Raw genomic sequence first — 14,980 nt, 5'->3', positions numbered from 1 at the left:
TTATGCCCCTGTTGGATTTCTGGGGTTGTACACCTGTTGTACCTAAAGTGTCCCCATTCATATTCTCAGTTCCTGGGTCTTCTTAGTACTGCTGTAATCATTTCGATGAGTTCCCCCATCACTGCTTGAGTCCTCTGGTCCGTACATTGCTGTATATGCCGTGTTTCCCCGATAATAAGACATACCCATAAAATAAGCCGTAGCAGGATTTCTAAGCATTTGCGCAATATAAGCCATACCCCAAAAATAAGACATGGTGATAGGCGTGTCATTCTGTGCCTGCTGCAAGCTGAGGCATAGAGGGAGGATAGAAAGTAAAAGTCTCCTCAGTGAAGTGAGGAACAGGACGCTCTGTTTTAGGTATTGTGTGTTCTCGGGGGAAGAAGTAAAGCTTGGCAGCACCAACCAGCAACAATCTGTGGGATCTGTGGGTTGCCCCCCACAAAAACCAGGGGATAGGGGAAAAGCTTCAGCAAGCAGTCTGCTACTGAGCCAAGTGAGATCATCCCAGCTCCACTGTGCATATTGGACCCAGTTCTCACTGGATCCCTGATAAAAAATACCTAATAAAAATAAAATACTTAAATACTTAATAAAAATAGGACATCCCCTGAAAATAAGCCACATTGTGTCTTCTTGAGGAAAAATAAATATAGGACAGTGTCTTATTTTCAGGGAAACACAGTACGTATTGTTTCTTGGTTGTACACCTGCTGTCCCCATTATAATTGGGTCTTCAAGTCCTGGAATTCCAGGTCTGTACCCTAGTTGTGGTCATTATGGTTAGTTTGAATGGAGGATGCCTGAAGTTTGATGCAAACCCACTGCGGAATCACAAATAAACCCCATCCTTATTAGAAGATTTGACACCCTGGGCCTAATGTAATAAAGCTCTACAAGGCTGGAGAGGCAAACGTTGCTGGAGCAAACCTGGAATGGATTTCCTTAAAGTTATTTGCTATTTGTTAGCAAATGTTTTCCGTCCAGGACCAGATCCATTCCAGGCTTGCTGGATCACCCAGCTTAACCGATAAAAGTGTATCCTCTCTGGAGAGCTTTAATAAATCAGGCCTCATCGATCCGTTCTGTTTTTGTAAATGTATACAGTAGTATAACTTCACTTACCCATCCGCTTTCACATACAGGTTTAAATGTAATACAGCTTCTAAATTCCTCTTCATACATTGTCAACTGTTTTATGGTATGACTAGATTAGAGAACATATATACCTTTTTTGTTCTTTTTTACTTTTCCCTGTATATCCACAAGTAGGAAGAGGTATCCTCTGTAATTGTCCTAGTGATCATCCTGAAAGTAATAAAAAATCCATCCAAAATGTTACATTTATCACATATACCCAATCCAGTTATTATAGCCAAAGTTTCCTAAAGTAAAAAAAAAAAAAACTTCATTCACTTTCCCATAAAGTCCCCCTTCTAGACATTACTGATCAGAATGAGAGGGTTTCAGGCCATAGTTCTACTTTACCATGCTTTACCTCTTATATTGTTATTTCGGTTTAATTTATTTAACTATTTTGAACTAATTATAACAGCTAAAGGAAAGAAAGGACATGAGCATTGACTTCAACAAAGAATCCTGTTCTAAAGGCCTTCTCATTCTCTACCTAAGCAAGGTAAATGCAAATTAATAAGTCTTAATTTTTAGTGACTCTATTTTGATACACCGGGGGTTGCAAACCTGACGCTCCGGAGCTGCAGGCAGCTCTTCAGCCTCCTTGTTGTGGCTCTTTTCAGCCGCTGACGGGAGATCACTGATGGGGGATTTCCTTCCTCCCATAGACACTGCGGAGGAGCGGGATTCCCCTTCCAGTGTTGTAATGAAAAAATCTACCCCTGAAATAAATCTACCAGGGGGTGTGTACAAATGGGCATGTACAATGACATCATCATCTGTAAAGGTTCACAGCTGTGTTTGTGTATGACCGCTGCATGTCATGTTCTGCAGCCTTTTATCTTTCCCAATACAACCCTCCATGTCTCATAAACAGTATGTCATACGGACCTGAAACTTTTAGGGTACACAGGGGGCCCTCATAGCTAGCAGTACCAAATTTCATCTCCCCAACTTTAACAACTTTCAAAATATGGGGGTCATAATAATAAAAAATTGTGAAAAGTGAACATCAGGATTGCTGTTTTAAAATTAAGTGTGTCTAGAAGCCGGAAATTAAACATACAAATTATGGATCCCTGGGGCGACTAACAGCAAGGAGGTGCGAATTTCTACTTACCTGTCACAAAACTAGAAATGTCATACTACACTACCCTGTCCCATTCCCTACTTTGAATCCCAATTTCTATTGAATGAGGAGATGTACAAAACCAAAAATGTGGTTGCAAGTGGGGGACACTTGTCACTAACACTTCCTAAAATGTATTTGTTATATCATCGTCAGAACATAAAGAACTCTGTCCATCAAAAAATCTACCCTGTTACACATTGTTGGAGGCTTCTACCACCTGAACCTCGATTTCACTGGATTAAGGGGGGGGGGGGGCAGGTGAACAAAATTAGAGGTGCAAGTGAGGGATACCTGTAGCAAACACCCCCTAAAATTTTATCATTAAGGCATCGTCAGAACATAAAGATCTCCCCCCATCAAACAAATCTACCCTGTTATGCTAACGGGATGATACATTAGAAGCTGGAGGCTTCTAGGGGCATAGTTCACTGTTTAATTTATTTTAAAGTAGGCATACACATGCACACTGCACTTCTGTTTGTTGTATTCTGTTGCTGTAACAGGGAAAATGAAAAAAAGATTAACCACCTGGGCGTTTCACTGATGTCTAGATTTCTGTATTAAAAGCGGTACACTGTTTTTCATGAAAACACAAAAATCAGCTTGAACAAGAATACATAAATAAATCAAAAATATTGAAAATGGAATAATTCAGTATACTGTATAGTAATATATTTTTCTAAAACACCTCCCTAGTGTGGTAAATTTTAAAACAAAGTCCAACGTCAAATACCTATAGACAAAACCACATAAATATATTTTGTATTTTTCTGTATTGGATACAGGACTTTGTATTAAATCCAATACAAAATATTTTAATTTCCCGCTACGACCCCCATCGACGGGCGCACGCACGGACATCATCAGGAATCGGCAAGGGACGCGTACGCGAACGTCGGGTGTTCTAATTCTTTCCGCACTTCTGTACTTCCATGCAAAAAGTGTTACATTTTTTGCATGAAAATTTATTTTAGATTGTAGGCTATAATTCACCGAATTACTCAATAATTACTTATAATTCACAGAATTACCGCAAAATTTACTAAAATATGTCCAAAATTTTATAAATTTAATAATAAATTTTTTTTTCATAAAACATTAAAAAAAATCTTTAAAAACAAAATCTTTTAAAAAAAAATAGTGTATAATGTAATGTAATTGTACAGTGGCTTATATATTATATATATTATATAGAGATTTCTTTGTATTGGACTCAATACAGCCTTTTTGTATTGAGCTCAATACAAAGTTATTTGAATTTCCCGCCCTGCCTCCCGCACCGACGCATGCAGCGACGTCACCGGGAAACCCCGGAGATCGTCACTGCACTCGCCGGGAGAAGAAGGAAAGGAGATGACGTGTCCGGAGGAGCTGCGGGGACCAGGTAATATTCTTTCAGTTGTAACCCGATTGTCATACAATGTATGACAATCGGATTGCAATATAATGTTTGTTTAACCACTTGACAGAAGTTCGGGTGTAACACTTTTTGCAAGTGTTGTTACCCCGAACCAAGGTCGGGTTTAACGGCCGGGTGGGTAAACTATTTTCAGGGAACCTTCTTTGGTAATAATAAAACTCCTGACCATGAATGGACCTGATTCATGAATCCTCCCAAAGGCTGTAGAAGGCTTGGATGGAAATGGTTGGATGATGCTGGACATCCATCAGTCAGGAAAGAAGGTGAGTTCTACCTGATTTGTTGCAGCTTTTAAGGCACACTGGGCCTGCTTTATTAAAGCTCTCCAATAAAATTGGATATCATGGGAGAACCTGGGTGGTCCGACAAAACTGGAATGGATCTAGTCTAGGATTGAAAACATTCAGGTTTGCTGTAAGCCAGGTTCCCCAATGATAGTCAATTTTCCAGTATTGGAGAGCTTTAATAAACCAGGCCCAGTGTGCATTACAAGCTGCAACAAATCAGGTAGAACTCACCTTTTTTCCTGACTGATAGATGTCCAGCATCATCTAACCATTTCCATCCAAGCCTGTCCCAGGTGTGCTTTTTCATTCATTGAATATTTTAATAATTCATGGAGTCATCACATGGTTCTCCTGGTTAGGTATTCCAAGATGACGTTACTTAAGGCAGTCCTCAGGCAAATGTCTACAAATGCCCTCTTTTCCAGACTCTTCTACCCTTTAACTTGTATAATGCTACCCAACAGCCAGCCCACTGCGTCCATCAGGACTTAGGTCTCTTAAATGGAGTAATTAAGCTACTGTAAATCATCCTACTAGCTCCTTTCACCAGGAACAACTTGTCTACATTACATTAAAACACTTTAACCTGCTAAATTACATTACAACGCAACTACAAAATCAATGCTGATTCTAGTTCTGATAAGTTCCCACTGATACCCCTAGCATTGTTGTTCACAAATGATATTTACTGTCAATAATCAAGCAATATTCTTGATAACTCGTCAAATGGTTTGAGAACCATTGGTTTGCTTTGATTTAAGGAATCACATTACATGTTTTGGTTTTTTTGTCACTTGTGGCATATCCCCACCCGATCTTGTGATTTTAGTGTCAATACTATCTTCATCTTTAGCTATGCAATTACTGTGTGCATTTGCGATAGAATTTTTGTAAATAAATCAATTTGGTGGAAAATTATTGAATGCTGCCTATTGGGAATGTTCCCATCATTACAGATAGCCAAAAATATCATTGGGATCTGTTAAACTGACCTTAGAGTCACAAACGTTTAATTGCTCAAGGAACCCCTAGCAACCTCTGGTGAAACCCAGGTTGGGAAACACTGGATTAAGGTGTTTGTTACGTGTTAAGCTTTATGTAATCCCAATGTTGTTCTACAGCTGCCAATCATTAACCGATACTTTACATTTGGTGACACTTGATTGGTTACTTTTATTTACTGCAGGTTACATGTTGCTATTGTCCACTTTGGTTTTATGGTTGCTACTGCCTTCTTTTAGTTCTGCCCTATCATTATCTAATGCTCTTTTTTATCTTGAGCCAGGTCTCTCACACTTGGAAACAATGCCTAGTCTTTAATACTCACCAGTACTCAGAGGCAGATCACCTACAGCCTGCATCTGTCACCATATATGACTATCACACTCCAGGTAAGAATACTCACCTTTCTAAACTTTAACAGTCATTTATTTGTAGCTACTCTGATGGTGATCATCAGTGGAAATCTGAGGGAACAACATAGATCGAGTAAAAGACTGTTGGTTAACCCGTGGTTGTTGGTTGACATAAGTTATCTCTTTCTAAAATGCATATTATTGGCTTAAACTCTGGAATTATGACCATTTGGGTTTTGATTGAACTAAATGGAGATTCACCCTTATTTTTAAGTAAATATGTTCAAAAAATCTGAGATTCACTGAAAAATTTCCCGGTGAAGAACCTTTCACACCCATGTGCTATGGTTCAATAAATGTCAGGTTCAATGCTTTATAGACACCTAAAAATTTAACACCAAGTAGCACCAACCTTGTCGGACTTTTCTTGGGTTTTTTTAGAACTGCATCGCTTTTATTAATGGACCATTGAAAAGTGGTCTTCTGCTAGATAAATGTGACCATAGACAAGAGAAAATAATAGATAATGCTAGCATGTTCCAACAACAACCTTCCCTCATTTTATTAGCTAAAATAAAGACCAATGCTCAGCTCTCAAATGTGGACCAATGCATGATGGAGGAGGGCTTTGTTTGGGAGTAACATTAGTGATGTACCAGAATCTCTAACCTTTTTCTGTCTTCCTGAAATAGTGGTGGGACACTTTAAATTGAGATTATTATCTGACTTGTTAGGTAATTTTTCTAATCATACCTCTATTTTCAGAACTATATTTTCTCTTTTCAGATAACCGATGCTCTAAGTTCTATCACATGGTGGAGAACATTAACGATCTAGGCATGATCTGTATAGAAGATAATTGCCGCTGTACTGAAGGCAAGTCCACCTCATTTTTTCTTCTGCTTTGAACCTAATACCAAATATAAATATGGAGAAAAAATATTCCTCTAGTTTAGTGTTTTTCAATGTTTTTAACATGGGGAGAACCCTTTAAATACGTTTTCGATCTTCTGGGAACCCCTTCTATAATCACTATATACACAGCTCACAGTACATTAGTGAGGTGGTCAGCAGGAAGATATCCTCTTACATTGCTGGCCATTGGGAAGAATATCACCCTTACAGATCATTGGTAAGAGTGATATTCTTCATTGGCAAGACTGAGGGCATCTAGTTGTGAACAGAAATTACCACGGATAGCAGCTACGGAATAAAGGGTATTGCAGGTTGATGCTGTTTTGTTTTTTTAGTCATATTTGAATTATAATTTTTTTACTATGGAGTTTTGCTGTATGCAGGTTTAAGGTGGGTGGTCCTGTAACCTCTACAGGGATAGACTATAATATTAGATGATGCACAAATAGAGGTTTCTGTGAAGAAGATGTTTGAAGTTTTATGCACAGTTGGAAATTTTATTTTTACATTAATTTCTTTTCAGGAAACTGTTACATTGAACAACAGAAAGATGACAATAATCCTGATTTTCTGTACAACAAGATTTGTGAGGAAAGTGTGACCTATGGTATAAATGCTACTTGTTATAATCTATCTATCCAATCTGCAAAAAACTTAACATATGGGAAACTCTGGAAACTGTAATGTATGAGGGCCTACAGAAAGTGCATGGGGAGAAATGATCATTTATTTTTGCTTTACTTCTGGGGATGAGCAACTGTGCTGTTTATTTTCCTTGAAGTACTTTTGTATGTCACGTTCTCATTTTATGCATGGTCTCCTGTAGAATGCAGTGTCTGTATTCTTCCTGTGTGGATGGTGGCCCCTTTTAGGGATTGGTAGCTGCTCAACCTAATATTCTCCAATGCAACCCAAGTCTCTTGCAGCATGGCAGCAGGAGAAGTGGCAGAAGCAGAATGCCAGCACCCCCAGGGAATGTAGACCCTGTCACCCTATGGTTAGCATAACATAGCCATGAAATTGCAAAGCAGGAAGGCAGAAGGAAAGTATGGCTCAAAGGTCAACACAAATGCTGAGGGGAAGGAGGATCTGTAGTCTGACACAACCATGACAACCTTGGCAACAAGGGGAAGAAGGAATGCCAAGTGTATTGTAGTTTTACATCTCCGACCCCTCCAGACCAGGAGTATTGTAGCCTGTTTCATGTGGTCATCAACTTTATAGAAATATGTCAGCTAGCAGGGGACCTGGGATGGTCGAGCCTGTACAGCATTTACCAGCCAGAAACGTACAAATCAATCAAATTAAATGACTGAGTGGTAAGAAGGTAGTTGGCCACCCTTTTCTAGTTGCCTCAAGTAGTCTTTTCAAAAAGGGGCTTCTCTGTCCATCCATATGCTTCTTGTTGTAAGGATTATTGGTGAATAGACTTTTACCCCTTTTCGTTCCACAGCTTAGGTCCTCTTTCAGCACAACACTTGATTATTTCCTGATATCAGCCTCATGAAATCAACCCTATGAATAGGAACTCATGGAATGAAAGAGGAACTAATTAATTGCTTTGTCCTCATTGGTTTGTCTTTACTCTTTTATTTCCCAGTCACCGCTTAAAGGCAGATAGTTAACCAACTTGCATGTGCTGTGCAGCTGGTGGAATCTCAAGACTGGTTGGGAAAAACTACAAAAGTTGTAGCAAGTACAACAGCTGAATTCAAACTGAATATTTACCTTGCTTGGAGTTTGAACTTATTTTTCATATAATTTATACTATAACTAATGCACTCTCTTCTTCCACAGCTTACAAGGCAACACTTAGTGACATAAAGAATAATGGCGACTACAGCACTTATGTGATGACCATTCAAATTGTTCTAAAAGAAGGTAATTCCATTTCTTTATAGTCTCATTGACGATGCTAAAAGAGAAAATTCAAGTAACTTTTTGGATTTCTAGGTGAAGATGTATTAAATACAGGGTCGAAACGTAACTTTCTATATCAAAGGAAATGTCAACATTCTTTGAATTTGGAGAAGGGAAGAGATTACTTTATCTGGGGTAAACGTGAGGATTTCTGGAATCTGCCGTCTGGGTAAGCCTTAAAGAAATTTGAGGTTCTACTATCTACTACTGATTTTCTTATCTAGCCTAGTAATGAACATTCTATTTCAAAGAATAGTATAAAGTAGGCTACATTATTATCTTTTATTTATATAATGCTAACATATTACACAGTGCTTTAAAAAGTTAATGGTCATGTCACTATTTGTCCCTCAAAGGGGTTCACAATCTAATGTTCCCACCATAGTCATATGTCATTAACACAGTCTAAGGGCAATTTGGGGGGAAGCTGCTTAACCTACCTGCATGTTTTTGGATGTGGGAGGAAACCTTTGCAAACTCCCTGCAGATAGTGTCCTGGACGAGATTCGAACCTGGCACCTAGCATTGAAAAGGCCAGAATACTAAATACTGAGCCACCATGCTGCCCCTGGGATTTTTGGCCCATAATCCTATTTAGACATGCAATAAATCTAAAGGAAACAGGTAAGACATTATACTAAACATAAGTGCAAACAAATAATACATTGATGGTTAACAGTCTTTAGTTGTAAATACTTTTTTAGGGTTTTTTCCTTTTTTTTCACCTAGATATTTTGCTTGTAGCACACCAGATGTTCTATGGTGACAACACTTAACACATGTATTACGCTGCATTGGTGCAAGAACAGTATTGATAACCTAGCTCATTGTTTCTTGACCTTTTTAACATGGGGGAAACCTTGAAATAATTTTAAGGTCCTCAGGAACCCCAGCTTTAATTACTATGTCTGCTAGCTCACAGTATATTAGTGCTCATGGAATCCAGAGCGATTCTAGAGGAGCCTAAGGGTTCCACAGAACCCTACTGAGTAACCACCATATTGTTGACAGTGTGCTAAAATGTATACTCCACCCATAGGGAATACAATTTTGCTTTAAAGTGATTTAAAGTCCCTGATTTATTAAAGCTCTCCAAGGCTGGAGAGATTACACTTTCATCAATGAAGCTGGGTGATCCAGCTAACATGGAATGGATTTTATAAAAGTCATTAGCTGTTTGTTAGGAAATGTTTTCAATCCTGGACCAGATCCATTCCATGTCTCCGAGAGCTTTAATACATCGGGGCAAAATGTTCACTTTTGTTTGTTTTAGTATGCAAGTATGTATTTCCAATTGTGGAGACATGTAATCCCAGTCTACCATCCTAAAGAATGACTAAAAAGTTGGTAAAAGCATTAAAAGGGTTGTTTTGTAATTGTAGTTTGGTAGGGCGTCTCCTGTCAACTACCCAACCTCATGCAAATAACGCATACTGTCCACCGGCCCATAATTCTGCATCACAAACATCAAAACATAGGGTTGTATAGTTATTTACATTACTATGGCACTCCTTTGTTTGGTGATGTTGTTTGGTGACTATTTCATAAGAAAACATTTACAATTCTGGGTTATTAAAAACACAATTCACAAGGCAGTTCCCGTTCAATCACATCTTGTATTCTTTTGCATAAAAGCATAATTTGTTCACCTATTAAAACAAAAAAACAAACTTTTCATTGTATGCAATTTACATTAAGTCCAAGTTACTATTCAACATGATTTGCAGAATCTGTTTCTTCAGGCTGGCATCATATTTATGATTGTATAATCCACATTACAAATGATACCATTGTTCACTACCACATACTCCTATGGTAATGGGTCCTGAGATGGAGCTAGACTAGTCAGTGCTAATGTCCACAGGCAACACAAAAAGTATCTTTACTTATATACCGATGGATAGATGATGTAAATCCTTTATGACACCTCAACGTATATAAATCCCACTTTGCATGGAGAGATGACTATATGTAAGATTTGCTAATGATCGTGAGCTCTCACAATCCTGTGCTGTTGTGAGATTTTTTGATTAAAATCAATTTTTGATTGTGATGTTCAGTCTAGATGATATATCAATGAGCAGGTGAAGTCAACCAATGTCCACCTCCCATTGCTGGAACATAGTAGGCTGGGACAAGGTGGGAAAAGCCATATGGTGGTGGGAATAAAAGTAGCAGATCAGAAAAGGCATGCAGATGTCAGGAATTGGATCTGTAGCACTTACCCAACTTGAACAAACAGCTGTGGGAAAGCAGCGGTGGGAAAGCAAATTGGTAAAACATACTGCTAGCTTCCAAATATAACTAATATAAAATTCTGAAACGTCTTGGACCCAGCAATTACCATGGGGCAACAAATGTATTAATTGGGTCCCCTTCCTCAACAATAAGTTTGTACTTGTTTTCTTCTTCTTGCAGATTTTTCTACATTATAGGCAGAGACACATGGTTTGAATGGTACCCGAACCAAAGAGATTGCCAGAATCCTGAAAACTCCTATCTCTGTGAGAAAGCCCAGCAGCTGGAAGAAGATATGATCTTTAAAGCATGCATGATTTAATAATGATCTACACTTTTTTTTATATAAATGTGGAATTGTGTTGCATTATCAGGATGCATTAAAAAAGAAAATATAAATTCTTTGTCAGAGTATAATATCTGAGTAGTTGAATTAAAGCCGATAATGTAAATAGCAAACCAATCAGAATTGTTTTTTGTCTCAATTATAACTTTCCTTTATCACAATGTTCACATGTTTAAAGTTATAAGGTTATATAAGGGCTCATTCACCATTGCATAGAGGTAATGGGGTCGGTTTACCAAGTGAATATCGGCTGTTTACGTGATAATATCATGTATGTCTTCAGTTAATCATGTGATAAACTACCTGTTTTAAGTGTTCTGTTGCCTGGACACAAATGCGTGACAATCGATGGCAAACTATATCAAATAATTAAACACTTCTCAGAATATCACATCATGGTTTCTATTTATAAAATAAGGAATCAGACAATGAACCTGATTTATTAAAGCTCTCCAACGCTGGAGAGGATACACTTTCATCCTTGAAGCTGGGTGATCCAGCAAGCCTGGAATGGATTGTTAGCAAATGTTTTCAATCCTGGATGAAATCCATTTCAGGTTTGCTGGATCACCCAGCTTTACTGATGAACGTGTATCCTCTCCAGCCTTGCAGAGCTTTGATGAATCAGGCTCATTGCCTCCATCATTCGCTTGTGGGACTCTTCCAGGTCTATGTGTTTGAATTGCAGTAATTTATTCCCTTCAGGGAATGTTTGAAGGAATGTCAGATTCCTTGTTTTATAAATAAAGCCTCATATGCCCTTAAAAAAATATATAGAATTACATTCATGTATTTCTAACAACAAATTATTGTTCTAAAAACAAATAATTATTTCTAAAAACAAATAATTAACAAATTATTGTTCAGAGTACTATGAGCTATTTGAACTATTGCAGTTCGTTTTTCTTTTATTTTCTAAGTATTTTTAATGCATTTTCCTTAAATGTGGAGTTTTTATGGAGGCTTTATCCAAATATGTTGGTGTTAATACAATATGGAATGCAAAGTGTGCTGATGTGTGGGAGGCAGAGCTGAGAACTCCCCTGTCCTTGCTGACGTTTTCTGTCAGGGTATTAATTTTACACATACTGAACTCAGTGGAGTCATGAAGCAATTCAGTAAATCATAGTAATGCAGGGTTTTAAATTTTGCACACACAAGCAAATATACAACACAAAGGAACTTCAGTTTGTGATGTTCTGTCCTGTCAACAGTGGCAGAGGAGAGCTGATAACATAGGCTGTAGATGTAACATTGTTGGAGAGTGAGTTTAGCTTAGGGCAGTGTTTGCCAACCTTTTTAATTTGAGGGAAGATTTCTTTACTCCAAAGATCTCTAGTATGGTTGTCTGATATTAAAAAAAAAAAATCTGGCTTTATCCCTGGACATGCTCTGTGATTTGGTCTTGTTGTCTGGTAAAGGACCTCCTGTTTATTGATCTTTAGGCTGTTTGACTTCACTCTGGGTTTCTCTATGCCAGTGTTTCACAATCTTTTCAAGTCTTGGAGAAAACCTTGAAATAACTGTCAAGTCTTCAGGGAACGCCTCCTACAATTACTATATCCACAGCTCACAGTACATTAGTGTGGCCATCAGTAGAAAGAATGTTTAAATTGCTGGCCATTTGGAAGAATGTCACCCTTACAGGTAGCCAAAAAGATAATTGAAGGGTCACTTAAACTGACCTGAGAGGCACAAACTTCCCATTGCTCAAAAGATTCCTAACAACCTCTGGAGGAACTATAGGGTTCAAGGGAACCCTGGTTGAGAAACACTGACATATGAGGAAGGAAGTATGGAGAAGGTTTTAAGTTTGCTCAACATTCAATAATAACACAAGAAAGAGGGTTGCTTATAGGAAACTGGAGAGATAAAAGGTTACCTCCACATTATAACGTACACCATTCCTGCAGTGAATGAAAACCATGTATGGCATTACGGAAAAAAAACATCACTGGGGCTGACCTGTGGGAGAATCAGGGAGTGCTGTCTCTGTCCCCTGCACTGGCACAAGCTTTGCATGATTGGTCACTGGTCACAGAGAATTGCAGACACTTTACTCTTCTCCTCTTGGCTCCTGATAAATATTTTGCAGCTCCTGGACTGCTAAACAGTGCTCCTAGTTGTCACACTTACCTCTTCCTTGCAAAAGTGCAGGCACCTCTCTCCTGTGCATGCCGGCAGTTCTGACCCTGGGTGCACCTGCTCTTCCAAGTTTTATTAGTTTTCCCCATCCCACCGGTCAATCAGGAAATAGCCTATAAATCATTCCAGGCTATTTAGCTCGCTCAGACATAGCAACTTGTCTCCACTCCACTAATGCAGAGCCCCTTAGCCACGATGAGCATTTCCTTTACACCTGCTGTTTAATTCAGTGCTCTCCCTGTCCAGCTCCCGTGTTAACCCCTTATTTTTCAGTCTAGTGTTTCCCTGCCTGTTCCCTTGTGCTGTTCTACTGTTCACCTGTGTCTGCAGTTATCCCTGTGTCTCCCGTGTCACCTGTGCCTCCTGTCGCTTCCCGTGTCCCCTGGGTTCTCCTGTGTCTGTGGTGGCCCCCCTGCCACCGGTGTCCATTTCCTGGATTTCTGGTTCTTGACCGCTGGCTTGTCTCTGACAAGCATTTCTTCCGCCTAGTGATTTGGAACAGTGCATTATCCTACCCACCCTGGTGTGCCCAAGGACCGAAATCTAGCAGTAACCAGCAGCACAGCATCCTACTGCTAGAGGCTCTGGAGAAGACCTTGTTACTGCTTAGACTCTGCACCTTGACCATTCTCAGGGCTGACAGCATTTTTGTACAAGCCATAGCTCCCCCTAGAGGCTGATCTCCCCAAATCTACTGAATGTGCTAAAACTTCTTGCTTAAATAAAATAACCAAAGTAACAGACACTGTTGAAAACCCAAAAAGTGCTTTTTTTTATAGAAAAAGTGAAACTGTGAACAGTGGAAAACATACAGTTAAAAATATATTTGTGATTCACATCGGCATTGATCACTAAAGTATACAGAAAGTCTTCATTTTTCACAGCCAAACAGAGACAATTCTTCAGCAATGGTCTCAAAACTATCACATAGCTCCTCGTACTCTGGACTCTGACACTCCCTTTTGTTTGGCCACCACTCTACCCAGGAGTTGCTTCCAATGATATAGGAATACCTAAGAGAATAGATAGGTAATATTAAATAAGGCTTCAAATAAAGGCTTTCTCTCATCTAGAGTAAAANTGAGGAGATGTGCATGTTACGTGATGCATGCTATACATTTGGCTAGATTTATTAAAGTTCTTCTGGGGAAGATAGACCTTGTATGAACCTGTGTAATTCAGCAAACATGGAATGAATCTGGTTCAGAACTGAAAACTTTTGCCAATCAATGGAAAATGGATCCATTCTATGTTTGGTGGATCACCCAAGTTTTCCCATGATCCATTCTCTCCAGTCTTGGAGAGCTTTAATAAATCAGCCCAATGTAGTGCTGTTCATTTTCTGATCGTAACATTCTTGTTTTAGGAAAACATTTTTTATAAAGAACCATACAGTAAAAAAAGTAAGTTCAAAAACACACATCCAAAAAGTGATATGCCTTGGCGTATCTTAAACAAAACAATAGACTTCCCAAAGACATCCTGGTGCTGACCTGGAGACACATACACAAAACAGACAAGAGTAAAGGAAAAAACAAGAATAAAGAAAGAAGGGGAGAGGGGGAATGGGAATGGGAGTTATCAGGAAAAAGGGAGGGGGATATAGGAATAAGGGAATTAGCGAAGGGTCACCCATGTGTGATACATTGAAGGATTACTGTGTTCACTGCAAACAATATGCAGTTGTCAAAGAGGTGCTCAGTTCTGGGCTCAGGTATGCTCTGTACTCAATAGACTCTTGGCATTTCCTCCAATAAAAACAAGTGGTATGGAAATTTTCTTTGGTGCAATGGAGAGGTGAGATCTTCCATAGGCACAATCTCATTTACTTTCCTCAATTTAAGGTTTATAGTAGGTGGCCCCAGTTGTCTCCACAGCAAGGGTACACAGGACCTGGCTCCATTCACCAGGTGACATATTACTGAGTTATGGTAAGATTTTAGGAGCCTATCATTGTGATGGAGAATCGCCAGGCACACACTTTAGACCTGGTATTCTCCAAACTCTGCAACCTCACTCACCTTGAAAACATGCCATTTCTCCTTCTGATCACAACCTAATCACCATCAACTTATTTAATTCTTTCCC

The 14,980-nt window shown here is 38.9% G+C and overlaps 2 protein-coding genes across 5 annotated transcripts in view; one reads left to right on the top strand and one right to left on the bottom strand.

Moving 5' to 3' along the window:
• The window catches only part of LOC140322816 (A.superbus venom factor 1-like), a 65,065-nt gene extending 54,205 nt beyond the window's left edge, over positions 1–10,860 (top strand). For both annotated transcript variants that reach the window (XM_072399430.1, XM_072399431.1), the window contains 7 exons: positions 1,556–1,636; positions 5,259–5,364; positions 6,115–6,204; positions 6,767–6,850; positions 8,041–8,124; positions 8,197–8,332; positions 10,582–10,860. In XM_072399430.1, coding sequence (XP_072255531.1) covers positions 1,556–1,636; positions 5,259–5,364; positions 6,115–6,204; positions 6,767–6,850; positions 8,041–8,124; positions 8,197–8,332; positions 10,582–10,723 — 723 coding nt within the window. In that variant the 3' untranslated portion in view covers positions 10,724–10,860. The remainder of the gene's footprint in view (positions 1–1,555; positions 1,637–5,258; positions 5,365–6,114; positions 6,205–6,766; positions 6,851–8,040; positions 8,125–8,196; positions 8,333–10,581) is intronic.
• A 2,780-nt stretch (positions 10,861–13,640) lies between these two features.
• LOC140322815 (venom factor-like) overlaps positions 13,641–14,980 on the bottom strand; it is a 107,434-nt gene continuing 106,094 nt past the window's right edge. For all 3 annotated transcript variants that reach the window (XM_072399426.1, XM_072399427.1, XM_072399429.1), the window contains one exon: positions 13,641–13,905. In XM_072399426.1, coding sequence (XP_072255527.1) covers positions 13,764–13,905 — 142 coding nt within the window. In that variant the 3' untranslated portion in view covers positions 13,641–13,763. The remainder of the gene's footprint in view (positions 13,906–14,980) is intronic.

The sequence above is a fragment of the Pyxicephalus adspersus genome, chromosome 2 (assembly GCF_032062135.1).
Source record: "Pyxicephalus adspersus chromosome 2, UCB_Pads_2.0, whole genome shotgun sequence".
NCBI classification, from domain to species: domain Eukaryota; kingdom Metazoa; phylum Chordata; class Amphibia; order Anura; family Pyxicephalidae; genus Pyxicephalus; species Pyxicephalus adspersus.
The sequence above is the reverse complement of the archived record's forward strand: the minus strand, read 5'-3'. Positions and strand labels throughout refer to the sequence as shown.